The sequence below is a fragment of the Chiloscyllium plagiosum genome, chromosome 4, assembly GCF_004010195.1.
Source record: "Chiloscyllium plagiosum isolate BGI_BamShark_2017 chromosome 4, ASM401019v2, whole genome shotgun sequence".
NCBI lineage: Eukaryota > Metazoa > Chordata > Chondrichthyes > Orectolobiformes > Hemiscylliidae > Chiloscyllium > Chiloscyllium plagiosum.
Genome location: NC_057713.1, coordinates 16,397,934 through 16,413,248, shown reverse-complemented (window position 1 = coordinate 16,413,248; position 15,315 = coordinate 16,397,934). Strand labels below are relative to the sequence as shown.

Sequence of the window (15,315 nt, the reverse complement as noted above, 5' to 3'; positions counted from 1 at the left end):
CTCCAGGGAAAACAACCCCAGCCTATTCAGCCTCTCCCTTTAGCTCAAATCCTCCAACCCTGGCAACATCTTTGTAAATCGTTTCTGAAGACAAGTTTCACATCTTCCAATAGGAATGAGACCAGAATTGCAGGCAATATTCCAAAAGTGACCTAACCAGCATCCTGTACAACCGCAACATGACCTCCCAACTCCTGTAATCAACACTCTGACTAATAAAGGAAAGCATACCAAATGCCTTCTTCACTATCCTATCTACCTGCGACTCCACTTTCAAGGAGCTAATCACCTGTGCTCCAAGGTCTCTTTGTTCAGCAACACTCCCGAGGACCTTACCATTAAGTGTATAAGTCCTGCTAAGATTTGCTTTCCCAAAATGCAGCACCTCACATTTATCTAAATTAAACTTCATCTGCCACTTCTCAGCCCATTGGCCCATCTGATCAAGATCCCATTGTAACCTGAGGTAACCTTCTTCGCTGTCCACTCCACCTCCAATTTTGGTGTCACCTGCAAACTCACTAACTATACCTCCGATGTTCACATCCAAATCATTTACGTAAATGATGAAAAGTAGTGGACCAGCACTGATCCTTGCGGCACTCCACTGGTCACAGGCCTCCAGGCTGAAAAACAACCCTCCACCACCACTTCTACCTTTGAGCTAGTTCTGTATCCAAATGGCTAGTTCTCCCTTTATTCCATGAGATCTAACCTTGGTGACCCATGGTGAACCTTGTTGAATGCCTTACTGAAGTCCATAGAGATCACATTCTGGAAATATATAAATGTTTTTAGGGGTGCCAGAGTGTGTTCTGATGTTTGACATGTTTAAAATTAACAAGATGCCCCAAAGATCAGAGACAATCCAGAAATTACATGTGAGCAGGATGAATGATGATGCATGAAACTTAAAGCAGGCACCAGGACAGGACTGCCCACAGGAGGGCAAATCAATGGAAATAAATAACAATCAGATCATTTTTATACTGGACAGCAGATCTCTTAATCCCCAACTCCTCGAAGCTTCTCAACATTTCTGCTTTCTTGCTGCTGTGCTATGTTTGACTCTCAACTTGATAAGTGTAAATCTTCCCTGTGCTTCTAGTTTTCTCTGAAGGACTCATCAAGGCACCCTGTTACCATAACCCATCCTCCCAACTATCGTCCCTCCAGATTCAGTGTAAAGTCATAACATTTTGAATGAAAATGCACCAGCAATGTTTCACTTGTTAACCAATGAAGTAATTGATAGAGTGTATAATTATATCAGTTATATTGACAACTCAATTGTTTTTAGCCTAACCTAGGCAGCACATTTGCATCATGTGAATAAACTGATTGATCAGCCATAAAAAGCCAATTTGAATGAACTTTCCAGTGTCAATGTGACTTACTTGTGCCAAACTGTGGGACAGGTTGCACTCAGAGAAGCAAAATTACAAGCTATTTTTGACTTTACCGTGCCTAAGATGAAATGTGAAACTTTACATTATGTTGTCTTGGGTGAGTTCAGCACAAAATGGTTCTGAACTTCAGCACTGTCATTGCATCCTTAACAAATTGTTGAAATAAAAGGCAGAATATTTGAACGGATGAAAGACTGTCAGTTTGCCTTTGAAAATTTGGAAGTGGTATTGACAATGGCACCCGTTTTAGCTGCACTGAATTATATGAAGCCATCAAACTGACTGTCAATACCTGCTATATTGGTGTGAGGCTGATTTACTGCAAGATGACGAGATGATCATTGAATAGCCTGTCAGCTTTTTATTGAAGAAACTGACTGCACAAAATAAAAATATTCAAAAGTTGAAAAAGAAAGACATCGAGTCTTTTGCTAGATCTGTGTCATTTTGAAATCCACATTAGCAACAACATGGAATAAACCGTTATTTAGGCAGACAACAATATTTTGACTTTCTTAGAAACATTACTGGACAAGAACTTATGATTAATTCAATAGGGTTTAATTCCGCAACTTTGTAATTTAAAACTCACTCGTGCCTGGGAGAGAAAATGTCACTGCAGATGCTTTATCAAGAGATGCACTTTCATTCTTCACTGGGATGTATGTATGATGTAAATCATGTGTTTATGTAAATGTTTAGTATAATTTATTGCAAGTTTGGGTTCTTGGATTCTGGATTAGTGAGAGACATGGTTTTCTCTGAGTGTATGGAGTTAGCAATTAACTTGTGGGTATTTCTGCAGCAATGGTGATTTGTATTAAAACAACTTTTAAGGCTTAGTTTTAGAAATAATGGGTTTGTGTATACAGGTTGTTTTGCTATAAAATGCATTTCGTTAACGCAAATTCACCATGACGTGATTGATGGATGGGGGACACTATTTCTAAAATACAGTTTTAAAGTGTGTATTGGTTTCGCCGATACTGGCCCCATTAGTTTAAATGGTGCTGCTTTACACAAATTTCTTGTAACATGAGATTGCATGAGAACAGAACTACCGCATTAAAGCAGAGCTGACTGCGCATTAGCAGTGTTTATGACTGAACGAGATAAATAAAAGTTAGAAGGTCAGGAGGGAGTTAATTAGGCTTAGAGAAACACTCATAGCTAGAGATAGAGGCATTGTTTTTAAGTTTTACTTTTGCTTTGGTAGGTAATGGCCTGATGGGATTATTGCTCAGCTATTATCCTGAATGGGTAGGTGGAGATGGAGCCCAGAGAGACGGAGAGATGTATGAAAGGTGGAGGTAAACAAGGACATTATGGATAGTAGGTCAGGACAGAAGAAAAGCTGAGTAAATGGTAATAAGAGCTAACAGTAGGAGAAAATGGGCTAAAAGTAACCCATGTCTTATCAGGACCGTGTGTGTGTGGTGAGCATGGAAGGATAGAATCAGGTGCTAAAGTTATTTAACTCAATATTGAGTCCTAGGAATGCAGGGTCCCCAATTGGAAAATTAGATGTTGTTCTTTAAGCATTTGCTGAGATTCACTGGAACACTGCAGCAGGCCTGTGACAGCAATGTTGCTGTGGGAACACAGTGGTGTGTTGAAATAGACAGGATGTCGGTCCTCTACAAAGCAGTCACCCTGTCTGTGTTTCATCTCCCCAGCGTACAGGAGACCACATTGTGAACATTGAATACAGTGGACTGGATTGAGTGAAGGGCAGGTGGAAGATGTGTCTAGGGCCTTGGGTACTGAGGAGGGAGGAAGTAAATGGGCAGAAGTTACACCTCCTGCGATTGCATGGGAAGGTACTGTGCCAGTACAGGGTGGTACAGGAAGTGGAGGAGGAGTGGTCTAGGGTCGCCCAGAGGGACCGGTTCCTGTGGAAGGCTGACAAGGCTGGGGAGGAGAATATGTGTCTGCTCATGGCATCTTGCTGAAGGTGACGGAAATGGTGGTTTACAATCCTTTGAATGCAGAGGTTGGTGGGGTGATAAGTGAGGACCAGAGGCTCCAAATCATTGTTGCTCGAAAAAAGGAAGGGGTGAGGGTATAATTACAGGAGATGGTTTGAACACATCTCAGGGCCCTGTCAACCATAGTGCAACGAATCCTCGATTGAGGAAAAAAGTAGACATTTCTGAGGATCCCCACAGAAGGTGACATTGTCAGAATAGATGCAACAGGGAAACTGGGAGAATGAAATGAAGTCCTTCCACGAAGCAGGGTGTGAGGATGTATAGTCGAGGTAACTGTAGGAGTTGGGTTTGTAGTGTATACTGGTGGCCAACCTATCCCCAGAAATGGAAACAGCAATGTCAAGGAAGGTAAGGGAGGAGTCAGAGATGAACCAGGTGAAGGTGAGAATGGGGTGGAATTGGAAGTAAAAATTATACATTTTTCCAGTTCTGAACAAGAGAGGGAAGCAGCATCGAGATGTCACTGACATAGCAGAGAAAGAGTTATGGGGAGAGAACTGAATAGGATTGGAGCATGTACCCGAAAAAGAGACGTGTAACTGAGGTCCATGTGGGTATCCATGGCCACACCTTTGATCTGAAGAAAGTGAGAGGAGTTAAAGGAGAAGTTGTTCAGCGTGAGGATGAACTCAGCCAGGCAGAGGGGAATGGTGGGAGATGGGTATGCTTCAAGCCTTTTTCTGAGGATGAAGCTGGGAGCCCTGAGACTGTCCTCATTGGGGAAGGACATGTAAAGGGATTGCACACTTGCAGTGAAGAGGAGGAGGCTGGAGGCTGCAAACTAGAAAATCTGAAACTGATGTAAAGCATCAGGATAATCGCAGATGTAAGTGGGGACGCACTGGACAAGGGGAGAAAGGGTATAGTCAAGGTATGAAGAAATAAGTTCTGTGGGACAGGAACAGGCAGAAACAATGGGTCTCCCATTTTGTTTTATGTTAATCCAGAGACATAGGTAATGTTCCAGGGACCTGGGTTCAAATTCTGCCATGAATGATGTGGAATTTGAATTTAATAAGAATCTGGAATTAAGAGTCTAATGGTGACTATGAAACTGTTATTGATTGTGGAAAATAATCTATCTGGTTCACTAATGTCTTTTAGGAAGGAAACTACTGTCCTTACCTGGTCTGGCCTACACGTGATTCCTGATCCATAGCAATGTGGTTGACTCTTAACTGTCCTCTGGGCAATTAGGGGTGGGCAATAAATGCTGACCTTGCCCACGATGCCCACATTTCATGAATACATTTTAAAAATCACCATGCCGTGGTGTGATTCAAACCTTGGTTCCAGAAGCATTACCTGGGACCCTGGATTACTCATTTCTATTCCCTATGAACTCAACATTGAATATGAGACATGAATATGGCGTTTGGATTCTGTCCAATGATTAGTGGGCGGCACGGTGGCAAACACCGCTGCCCGCTACAGATAAGTAATTTTGAAACAAACTGTTTTACCTTAGCTGTAGTCTCCCGGGTTCGCCTTTACTCGGCCGCTGCTCCTACTCAAATGAACCACACCATGCTGTGGTGTGGTTCAAACCTTGGTTCCAGAAGCATTACCTGGGACCCTGGATTACTCATTTCTATTCCCTATGAACTCAACATTGAATATGAGACATGAATATGGCGTTTGGATTCTGTCCAATGATTTAAAGTGATTTAAAATCAAGACATCAGTTGAACCACTGAAGCACTCTGATTATCCACCATGGAGAGAATTCATGAGGTGTGTTATAACACTGGGAAGTCTTTGAAATGCTCATAAAACTGTCAGAAAAACAAACACTTATTCCAAGTCCTCCAGAAAACATGGCTCAAGTATTGATAGTACTATCAAATTAAACAAACAAGCTTTCAAAACTATTTCACAGAAACATAATCCTTCTAACAGGACATAACATTTTCACTCAGTCAAATCCCAATATGCCTTTGGCAGCTCTGTAATCACCTCCTGCAGAGTTGAATCCATGAAAGGGGTGGTAGATTGGTTGGAGCTCAGCCAAGTGTTCATAGTAGGGTTTCAGTGTAAACATTGTGCCAGTATAGGTTCTAGATTTGAATATGTGACATTTTTAAAAACAGGTTGAACAGATGGCTATCTAGCTCAAAATGTGGCTGACAACCATTTGGTTAGCCTCTGAAACAATCTGATAAACGATAATCTATTCAGGAGGGTTCAAAGATTTATAGTGTTCAGCTCTATACCCTTAATTAAACAAACTGTGAGATCAGATCCTATGATGGATGCTTGGCTGAGGTCCAAATAATGTTCATGCATTCATCATTACTGGAGCAGTTTACATCGCCATCAGGAATACTGTAAGCATTGTTTGGCTGTCTGTTTTATGAGCTGCTGAGAGGATTGCTTATTTGGTATGGTTTTTGAATAGATGAATTTTGACCATTTTATGAGCACTAACATTTTTCAAGTGATGTTTGAATGGATATTCGACAGTTTCATAAACATTTCAAGACTTCCCAGTGCAAGAGAGAGAGAGAGCTTCAACAGTATGTCTCATTTCTTAGCAATACTCAGAGAGATGGTATGATTACAGACTGCCAGCTACCATAAAAGTTTTAGAATCCCTACTTTGGAGAAAGGGGCTACTTGGCCTATTGAGTCTGCACTGATCCTCTGAGAGCATCCCACACAGAATCACCCCCCCCCCCCATGGGGTTTTTACCATGGCTAACCTACCTAGACTGCACATCCCTGGATACTATGGACAGTTTAACATGGTCAATTCATTTAACCTGCACATCTTTGGACTGTGGGAGGAATCCAGAGTACCTGGAGAAAACCCGCACAGACACAGAGCGAATGTGCAAACTCCATACACACAGTCCCCCAAGGCTGGAATCGAACCTGGCTCCCTGCCACTGTGAGGCAACAGTGTTAACCACTGAGCCACCGTGTCACCCTTAGGCAGTACTTCTACAAGAGATATAAATAGTAGGAGGCTTTTAAGAGGAAGGGAGGGGTAAATTAAGGACAAAAAGTTGTATTTCTGTGTGTAAACAGAGGGAAAATCTGGGATACTAACTTTGATCTGTCTTTACCAAGGAAGATGCTGCCAACACAATATTGAAAGAGGAGTTGGATGAGATCTTGCTAAGCTGCTTCATCTCTAGGACTGATAAGATACATATCTGAGGATGCCAAAGGAACGGGGTGGCATGGTGGTTCAGTGGTTAGCACAGCTGCCTCACAGTGCTAGGGACCTGGGCTCAATTCGACCCTTAGGCAATTGTCTGTGTGGAGTTTGCACATTCTCCCTGAGTCTGCGAGGGTTTCCTCCAGATGCACCGATTTCCTCCCACAGTCCAAAGATGTGTAGGTTAGTTGAATTGGCCATGCTAAATTGCCCATAGTCTTCAGGGATACATAGGCTAGGTAATAAGGTAGAGGAATAGGTCTGGGTGGGATACTCTTCAGAGGGACGGTGTGGACTTGTTGGGCCGAATTGCCTGTTTCCACACAGTAGGGATTCTATGAAAGAGAGTGAAAGGTATGGAACATAATATTCCAATTGTCTTAGTAGGTGGTGACATAAAAAGGCAAATGTTACATAAATGTTCAATAAAGAATATGAGGATAAAGCCAGCAACAGTAAGATGGTCAAGTCAACTTTGAGGGAAGGGAAGCTTTCTGAAATGATAATCTGCAATAAAACTAACAGTCACTTGGACAAGTGTAGATTAATTGAGAAAAGCCAGAATGACTTTATTAAGGATGAATCATGTTTAATTAACTTGATTTGAGTTTACTGATGAGTTAGCAGATAGAGCTTATCAGGATAATATGGTTGACAGTGTGTGAGGACTTGTAAAAGGTGTTTTTGTGAATTGCCAGTGATTATGTGACAAGACACATGGAGTAGTGGTGAACGGTTGCCTTATGGACTCAAGATATTTTCATGGTATCAAGGGCACTGCTTATCTTGTTGTACATTTATGACTTGGACTTCGATGCACTGGGTACAATTTTCAACCTCAGATGACACAAGACATGAAAGCAGTGCAAACTGTAAGAAAGACAGTGTTAAAATGTGAAGAAGATATAGACAGGATGGTGAAGTAACAGATGAAACTTAAAGCAGAGATGTGTGAAGTGATTCATCTTGGTAGGAAGAACTTGCAGGGATCCAGCAGGGAGACACAGCATGTGAAATGACCTTCCCCTGTGTCACTGTGACACTGAACATGATAGAAGAATCAACAACAAAGTACAGTTAGTTATTTCTTGTCTGCAAATTTAAAACAGAATTGAGTATGCTAACCACCTTCACCATTACTTTTATGACTTGTCTCCACGGTATCAGTCCCAGTTAGTTCTAGTCACAAAATAGTGAGGTCTTTCCAGCAAAGATTTCTCCTTTTAATCCTGTACATTCATCTTTCTTCCTTGGCCACTGCTAGTCCTTCTTTAATCCTCCACGGCCATAGATTCATTTTCCCTCTACTGACAATACCCAGCTCTACCTTGTCAGCACTGAATGGCTTCAGTCACAGCTGGTGACCGTGAGAAGGACATGTAGCATTCTTAAGCTGGGAACACAATGGAAAAGCACTGAATGCTATTAGAAATTGTTAACTTATTTTTTCTAAGAGGGATGAGATATACCAAGGAGTGCAGAAATCAGAAATGACAGGAAAGGGTTAAATACGTCAAAGACAGGATGTAACCTGCTGTGAGATGCTGGCTACAGAACTGGTATAATCTGGCTTTCTGTAAGGAAGACATTTAACATTCATGAGAGACTGTGCATGTCACGATGATAGATGTAATGAGTATATCATTGTTCTGGCATAAATACGCAACCTGCACTGAGGGATTTCTCCAGTGTTTTGTGATTACTGCTGCAAAACTCCTGAGAGGGTCGCTGGTGAACATACAGATTCATTTCTTACAGATGTTATGCATCTGTGGTAAAAACATATGAGCTCAATCAAAGGTTAGAAAGGTCAATATAGAATTCCAGTTCTTTCCTCAGCTCCATTGATGCTTGTAGGCTACCAGACTGTCCAAATTGGGAAGAAACTGTTGTCATATTCTCTGCCATACCAAAAATATTGCAAAATTGCCAATTATTCCATCTCTCTACAATTGTTCCCCTTGGCAATCTTGTTGTCTTGTTTGATCCAAATTTATAATTCCACCTCTACAGCTAAGACTCACATATCACACGATAGCAGCAGTTAATGTTTAGGGGTGCAGTATAGTTTCACCACCTAGGCAACGGGGTGAATACGATGGTGGAAGGGCAATGTTTTTAGACCAGTAATTTAGAACCCCAGGTTAATATTCTGGGGAACAAAAATAGAAAGTACGAGAGAAACTCAGCAGGTCTGGCTGCATCTGCAGAGAGAAAACCATAATGTTACCATTTTGAGTCCAGTGACCCTTTGTCAGAACAGCTCTGGTAGTTTTCTCTCACTTCCTGTCCCATCACAGCAAATAATGATGATATAGAATACACTGTCTGAAAGGATTGCACAAACAGGAACAAACATTAACTTTCAAAAGGGACTTACAAACATATTTGAAGAGAAATTATTGCAGAGGCACAGTGAAAGAGTGGAGAAATTGGGACTAGTTAGATATTTCTACCAAAGAGTTGAGAATGTGTTGTTGAAAAAGCACTGCAGGTCAGGCAGCAGTCAAGGAGCAGGAAAATCGACGTTTCAGGAATGAAGGAGGGCTCTGGCCCGAAAAGTCAATTTTCCTGCTCCTCGGATGCTGCCTGACCTGCTATGCTTTTCCAACACACTCTCAACTCTGATCTCCAGCATCTGCAGTCCTCACTGTCTCCTAGTTGATCTCTACCAAAGAGATGACACAGGCATAGTGGGCCGAATGGCTTCATTTTGTGCTGAATCATTTTATATTCCCTTGAATCAATGTTACTGTTACTTCCAGACCAGATTACCTCAACACATGCTTCTCTGACTTCTAAATGTTGACCCAAATTCCAACTCATTCAGTACTCCACAAGCCCCAACATGATGCTGCTCCCTAAGTCCAACTTGATCATTCCAATTCACACTGATATACATCGAGTTTCCATTTGCTCATAATTCATTTCAAAATTCCTTGCACTCTTGCCCACTTTAATCTTCTTTACCCTTAACCACAGCCTAAAATTGTTTGTTTTCTGTAACTGTGGCTACTGAGCATTTTATGCTCCGGTTTACGGTTAGAATTGTTCTTTCAGCTGAAGGGAGCTGGTGGCCCAGTGCTGATGTCACAGGAATTATAATGCAGAACTAATGTTCTGGGACATGTGCAGAAGGTGAAATCTGAATTTAATAAAAAGCTGACCTAATGGTGATCACTATCAATTGTTTAAAAAAATACATCTGGTTCGCCCTTTAGGGAAAGAAATCTGCCTCGTTTACCTGGACTGACCTACATGAGACTCCAAATCCATAGCAAAGTGGTTGACTCTTAACTGTCCTCTGGGCAATTAGGATTGGGCAATAAATATTGGATTAGCCAATGAAGCCCACATCCCATGAATGAATAAAATTAATTCCTTAAATTCCCTCCCTGATTCCTTTGTCTTGAAATGGAACAGAAAAGCTGGGAGGTAACATAGGTTAACCTTCTAAATGCAGACCACCTCCTAACAGTTGACCGTGCTAATGTGTCGTTGTTCCAATGTGATTGATTCTAATATGGCTGCTAGCAATCTTAATCATACCCACCCTCATAGTGATGGGTCTGAACATTAAACAAACAAATCCGTTCACATGTCACTTCAAATGAACTTGAAAGACAACATCAGATGTTGGAAATTCGGACATTTTATTTTACGGGTACATTATCTCTTACAGTGAACCCTAAAGACATCCATGACAATATTCAGTCTGAACAATATTTCAATATTTTCCAAAAATTATCAATACTGTACACAGACAGTTGAACTGTTACAATAATTTAGTTAAAAATGCTTTCTCCCTATTTAATGCAAGAAACACCAATAATTAAAATACAGTACATGTTTAACCTCACAATTTCATTGTCTTTTTGTTCCTCATATTTATGAGTGATGTCGGGGCACAGTAGCTATATACATGCACTAAAGTGCTATGGACCCAATGGCATGCAAATCAAGTATTGTACCATCATACATCTAATTTATTAAGACTGTCCGTATCTCTCCTCTTTTTCTGCCTTTTGCTCTAGCAAAAGAAAATAAAAAACTATTTGATATAGCTTCTTTCTCTTGTCTCTAAATATGTACCATGCAACTCGTTTTTGTCGAGTGCACTGTGGACTCTCTGCAATAATATAACTAATGCTCCAATCAATATAAAGCACTTTACAAAGTCTCACTGGCATCAAATGTAGAATAAAATTAATGCTTTATAAAAGAATAATATTAGGACTATTTTACATGAAAAACAATACAGTGCAATGTAAAAGAAGCCAGTCCAAATTACTGAGAGACCGCTCCAAACCCTTCAACCTCTCAGGATTCTGATTCCTTTCTCTTCTTCCTGTTATATAGGGTGTACTTTTTAACAGGTAAATACCTGGACACTATAACCGTCATACTGGGGTGTGCAACGCTGTATGGTAACACGCTGTATGGACACTAATGTAAGCAATGAATTACAAGACTCAGTTGACATAGTTACAAATTTTATTGTAGATAATGCTTCTGACCTTTTTTTTGTGTTTGTTGGAATTTTTCGATGGAAAAGAATTCCCCTACTTGACGTGACCTTCAAGCTGTAGACACCTCCACAGCCACCGTTTTACGCGTGGCCGCTCAGTGGTCAGCTGACAGAAGGTGTAACTTTGGATGGAGCTGACCATGTGGGTCACCATCTCTCCCCACTCTCCCACCCTTCCTGTAGCTAGCCATCTGGTCCTAAAGTACAGGCCAAAACATTGCAGATCTGACTAGCAAGCAGCCCTCTAAGTGTTAAACCTGCATTCCTCACTTCCGTAAAGAGCACAGTGCTATAACCACCAGCTGTCAGGAAAACCAATTAGGATACATATCACCTGGATTAAAATTTTAACTTGGCCTCTTCTAGTAAACAGCAGTGAAGAAATAAATCTTGACTGAATATTCCAAATCGAGAAAGAATAGGAGGGTGGAGGGAGAAATCCTGCTGAATCTTCACTGCATACATTTCATACAACTCTGACTACTCACCATGATGGCTAAAGTAACAGAGATCCCTAAAATCATTGCCCTGCAGGCAAAGAAATCTCTACCTTTAGAGCCAATAGGTGCTGGCTGGTTTCAGTTTGCAATATAGACATTTCCATTGTTTTATAGATTTGATACACAACATTTATTCCTCCGTTCTTGACCTGTTAAATCCTTTAGAACTTCAACTGCTGACCAGGTTCGGTCACTTTGCAGGGTTGCCGTGATGATTAATTTTGATGGCGTTTTGCTGCTGAGCCAATGGCTCATGCGGTCTTGTGCTCAGTGTCACAGTGTGGCTCAGTGTGTTGGAGTGGTTCTGTTGCATGTGCGTCACTGCTTCTGGGTTGCCCGGCACAAGCTAAATCCCCAGAGGACGAAGACCGGGAGGCGGAGGGGGAGCGTGAAGCCCATCGTGATGGTGGACGTTGATTAGCTGGCCTGGCAGGGCGTGAGAAGCAGGATTCTAGTGGTGGTGCTACTGAGGACCGAGGTAACTCCTTACAACCCGGAAACAGAAAGAATAAAAGGCAAGATTAAGACTTTGCAATGGAGGGAAAACAATCAGAAATCTTATCAACCTGTTAACTTGCACGTTCTCTTTCATGTCAATGGATTATCACTGAAATATTGAAAGGAGCATTTGCTAAGGGAATCTTAGTTAATATCAGCCATTATTCCTGAAATAGGACCACATTGCACAGTTACAAAACCATTCAAAACCCTCAACTTGTCTCGAGTTAACATTGGGCCTGTAATGGTAACAATACCCATTGATTAGTCAAATAAATGAAAGATTGATGAAAAATTGTTCTGACACCGGGAATGAGGATTACATTTCACATTCAAGGAACTGGATATCAAAACTTCTCTTGTTCAATGATAACTGCTCATTCAATCGCTCTTATTGCAATCAAGCCAAAACTTAAAGCAACATCAGCGCAATGTGTTGGAAACATTTAACCAATCAGTTGATCCACTCCTTTCTGAGGGTTTTGCACAGAATTGTGTTTCAGTAGTCCATGTGACCAATTGTTCCTAGTGTCCAATAACTTCATGCCTTTTTTTTAACGAGGGCTGAAGCACAGAGGACTTCCATGAAATAGTCTCATGAAATAAGCGAGCCAGAATACTCACCTGCTCTGTACCCTGAAAGGTGACAGGTGGAGAAGTATCCTGGACAGAGGATTTGTTTCAGGTAACCTTGGTAAGTGTGAAGCATCATTTTCCTGAACAGCACACAGTGACTGAAGGGCTCTATAATTAGCACAGAGCAGCTTTAAAACAGTCTTTGCTAGAAGACACAGGTGTGCAAATGTTGTGTACTAATGTCTTCTACGTTCAACCACAGAAGGTGACCTATTTAGGAAAGGAAATGCATGGCTCTCCATGAGACTAAACTGCAGTGAGAGTAAGAAGGAAAACAAAGTCCAAATATTGGTACAGGGCAAGTACATGAAATCTGAAAATATCCAAATGATTTGGTTGTTTGTTATAAAAGGTGACACTTATTCTCTCTTTTCGTCACTACACGATCCACTGGAACAACTCGGAAACACTTCTTCGTAAGCACCTTCCAAACCTGTGATTTCTATCATCCAGAGGAAAAAGCATAGCAAGCGCATGGGAACACCATCACCTGCACACTGCTCACCAAGCCATGCACCATTCTGACTTGCAGCTATATCACCATTCCTCTGCTGTTGCCAGGTCAGAATCCTGCATCTCTCTCAATTAGGATGCCCTTACACCACAAGAAGGCAGGTCACCACCACCTGCTCAAGGGCAATTAGGAATGGGCATTAAATGCTGACATCACCAGCGATAACTGTGAATGAATGAAAAGGCATCCCAATGCATTTCACGGAAATGATGTATATTTTGTGTGAAACACTTAAAAGAACACATCAAGGAAATATTTGGCGTCAAAGTAAATTTGTTGAAAGATACTCTGAGAAAACAATACTCTTATCTATGGGCTATATTGGTTGAATCACAAATAAAGTTTCTTCTTGGCAATGCATCTCACATTTCTACCATGTAAGCATTGAGCAACAGAGGTGACTCAGTATAATTAAATGCTAAATTGAGAGCTGTATGGGAAAGGCTGAGGGAATGCTTTGGAGTTCCTTAGCGAGGGTGCCTTCCAGTGGGTTGGCTCTCCAGTACCATTCACATTATTTCAGATCTACTTTGTTATCTGGAGCTTGGAAGGTGAATACAACAGACAGAATGACTTAAGGAAGAAGAAACAAAACAAAATACAATAAAGCAAATAAATCTGAAATACAGGCTTAACAAGTTAACAAGTTCTTTGTGTTTAGTGTGAAGTCAGAGTGCAAGATAGCAAAGACATAACCATCAGCTACAGCCATAGTTCTTGCTACAGCAATAGATCACTCAATGCTCAGGGTGACCAACACAAAACAGGAACAAACATCAAGAACCCTGCAGAAACTCAGCAAGTCCAGCAGAGAAACAGAGTTACCATTTCAAATCCAGTATGACTCTTCATCTGAAGAGCTCTAAAGAAGATTCATACAAGACCCAAAACGTTAGCTCTGCTTTTCTCCCTCCACAGGTACTGCCAGGCCTGTTGAGTTTCTCCACTGTTCTTTGAGTTTGTTTCAGATTTACAGCACCTGCAGTATTTTGTTTTAATGCTAATCAGACCTAGAGGAAGCTGATGACTGATAAGCTAGGATATCAATATCAGAGTTTAAAATACAGCATGGACTGAAAGATCAGAAAATTTGGAGGTTTAAACATTTTTTTGTTAAGAAGTGCCACATCCTTAGCTAAAGAATTGAACAAAAAGAAAAGGGAGGATCTTAATTGACTAATCAGATTAACACATGCTGCTGAATCATGGGTAATCTTAATTAAAACATATTACATAAGTACACTCCTCTTAAATCCCACAGTTTCGGGATTGAGGATTTCAAAACATGCCAATTTTCCAGAAAAAAAGTAAAATGTTTTTCATCCAATGATGCAGGAAAACCAACTGAAACTGAAATGCAAAACGTTTTAGAATAACGGTCATATTGCTGCTGATATTAATTCATTTCTAACACATCGGTTTAAATAATTTCTTCATCCCTCTCTCCTTTCCTTATATCAGCACAACCTGTTTAAAAAGAGGAAATTTCAAGCAGTAAATGATCAGCTTTTGAGGAGCAACATTTGAGAGAACGTGAAGTGAGATAAAGAATAGGTTTTGACATTTCAATTCCAACTGCATTGAAAGTCTAATATCCGGCTTGAAAGGAAAATTCATTGTATGATGTCAAGAGTGACATGCAGTAGTTAACACGGTGCTATAATAGCCAATTTCTAAATCAAATGTGCCATGTAACATCATGTTGAAATGCAGATACCGCACTCTAAAAATTGCAAATCCTTATGGGGCTTCACACTCTGGCCTGTTGGTGGCTCTGGCCTGGTATTTAAAACCCAAGTTAACTATTGATAAGCTTCATTTCTAAAGTGGAAATTGGAATGGACCTATCGGGCATGAGGAAAGGTTTCGGCGTCATAGTTGTACATATACTATAGTTTCACTGTAGTTTGTGGGCGGCACAGTGGCACAGTGGTTAGCACTGCTGCCTCACAGCGCCAGAGACCCGGGTTCAATTCCCGCCTCAGGCGACTGACTGTGTGGAGTTTGCACATTCTCCCCGTGTCTGCGTGGGTTTCCTCCGGGTGCTCCGGTTTCCTCCCACAGTCCAAAGATGTG

General features: G+C 41.1%; 2 protein-coding genes across 4 annotated transcripts in view; one reads left to right on the top strand and one right to left on the bottom strand.

The window, feature by feature from the left end:
• Positions 1–15,315, top strand: part of rab12 (RAB12, member RAS oncogene family) — a 376,582-nt gene that overhangs the window by 98,755 nt on the left and 262,512 nt on the right. The gene's annotated exons all lie outside the window — the stretch shown is intronic.
• LOC122548878 (microtubule cross-linking factor 1) overlaps positions 10,198–15,315 on the bottom strand; it is a 208,133-nt gene continuing 203,015 nt past the window's right edge. For 2 of the 3 annotated variants that reach the window (XM_043687776.1, XM_043687777.1), the window contains exon 14: positions 10,198–12,076. In XM_043687776.1, coding sequence (XP_043543711.1) covers positions 11,843–12,076 — 234 coding nt within the window. In that variant the 3' untranslated portion in view covers positions 10,198–11,842. The remainder of the gene's footprint in view (positions 12,077–15,315) is intronic. The other variant, XM_043687778.1, reaches the window with a different exon arrangement.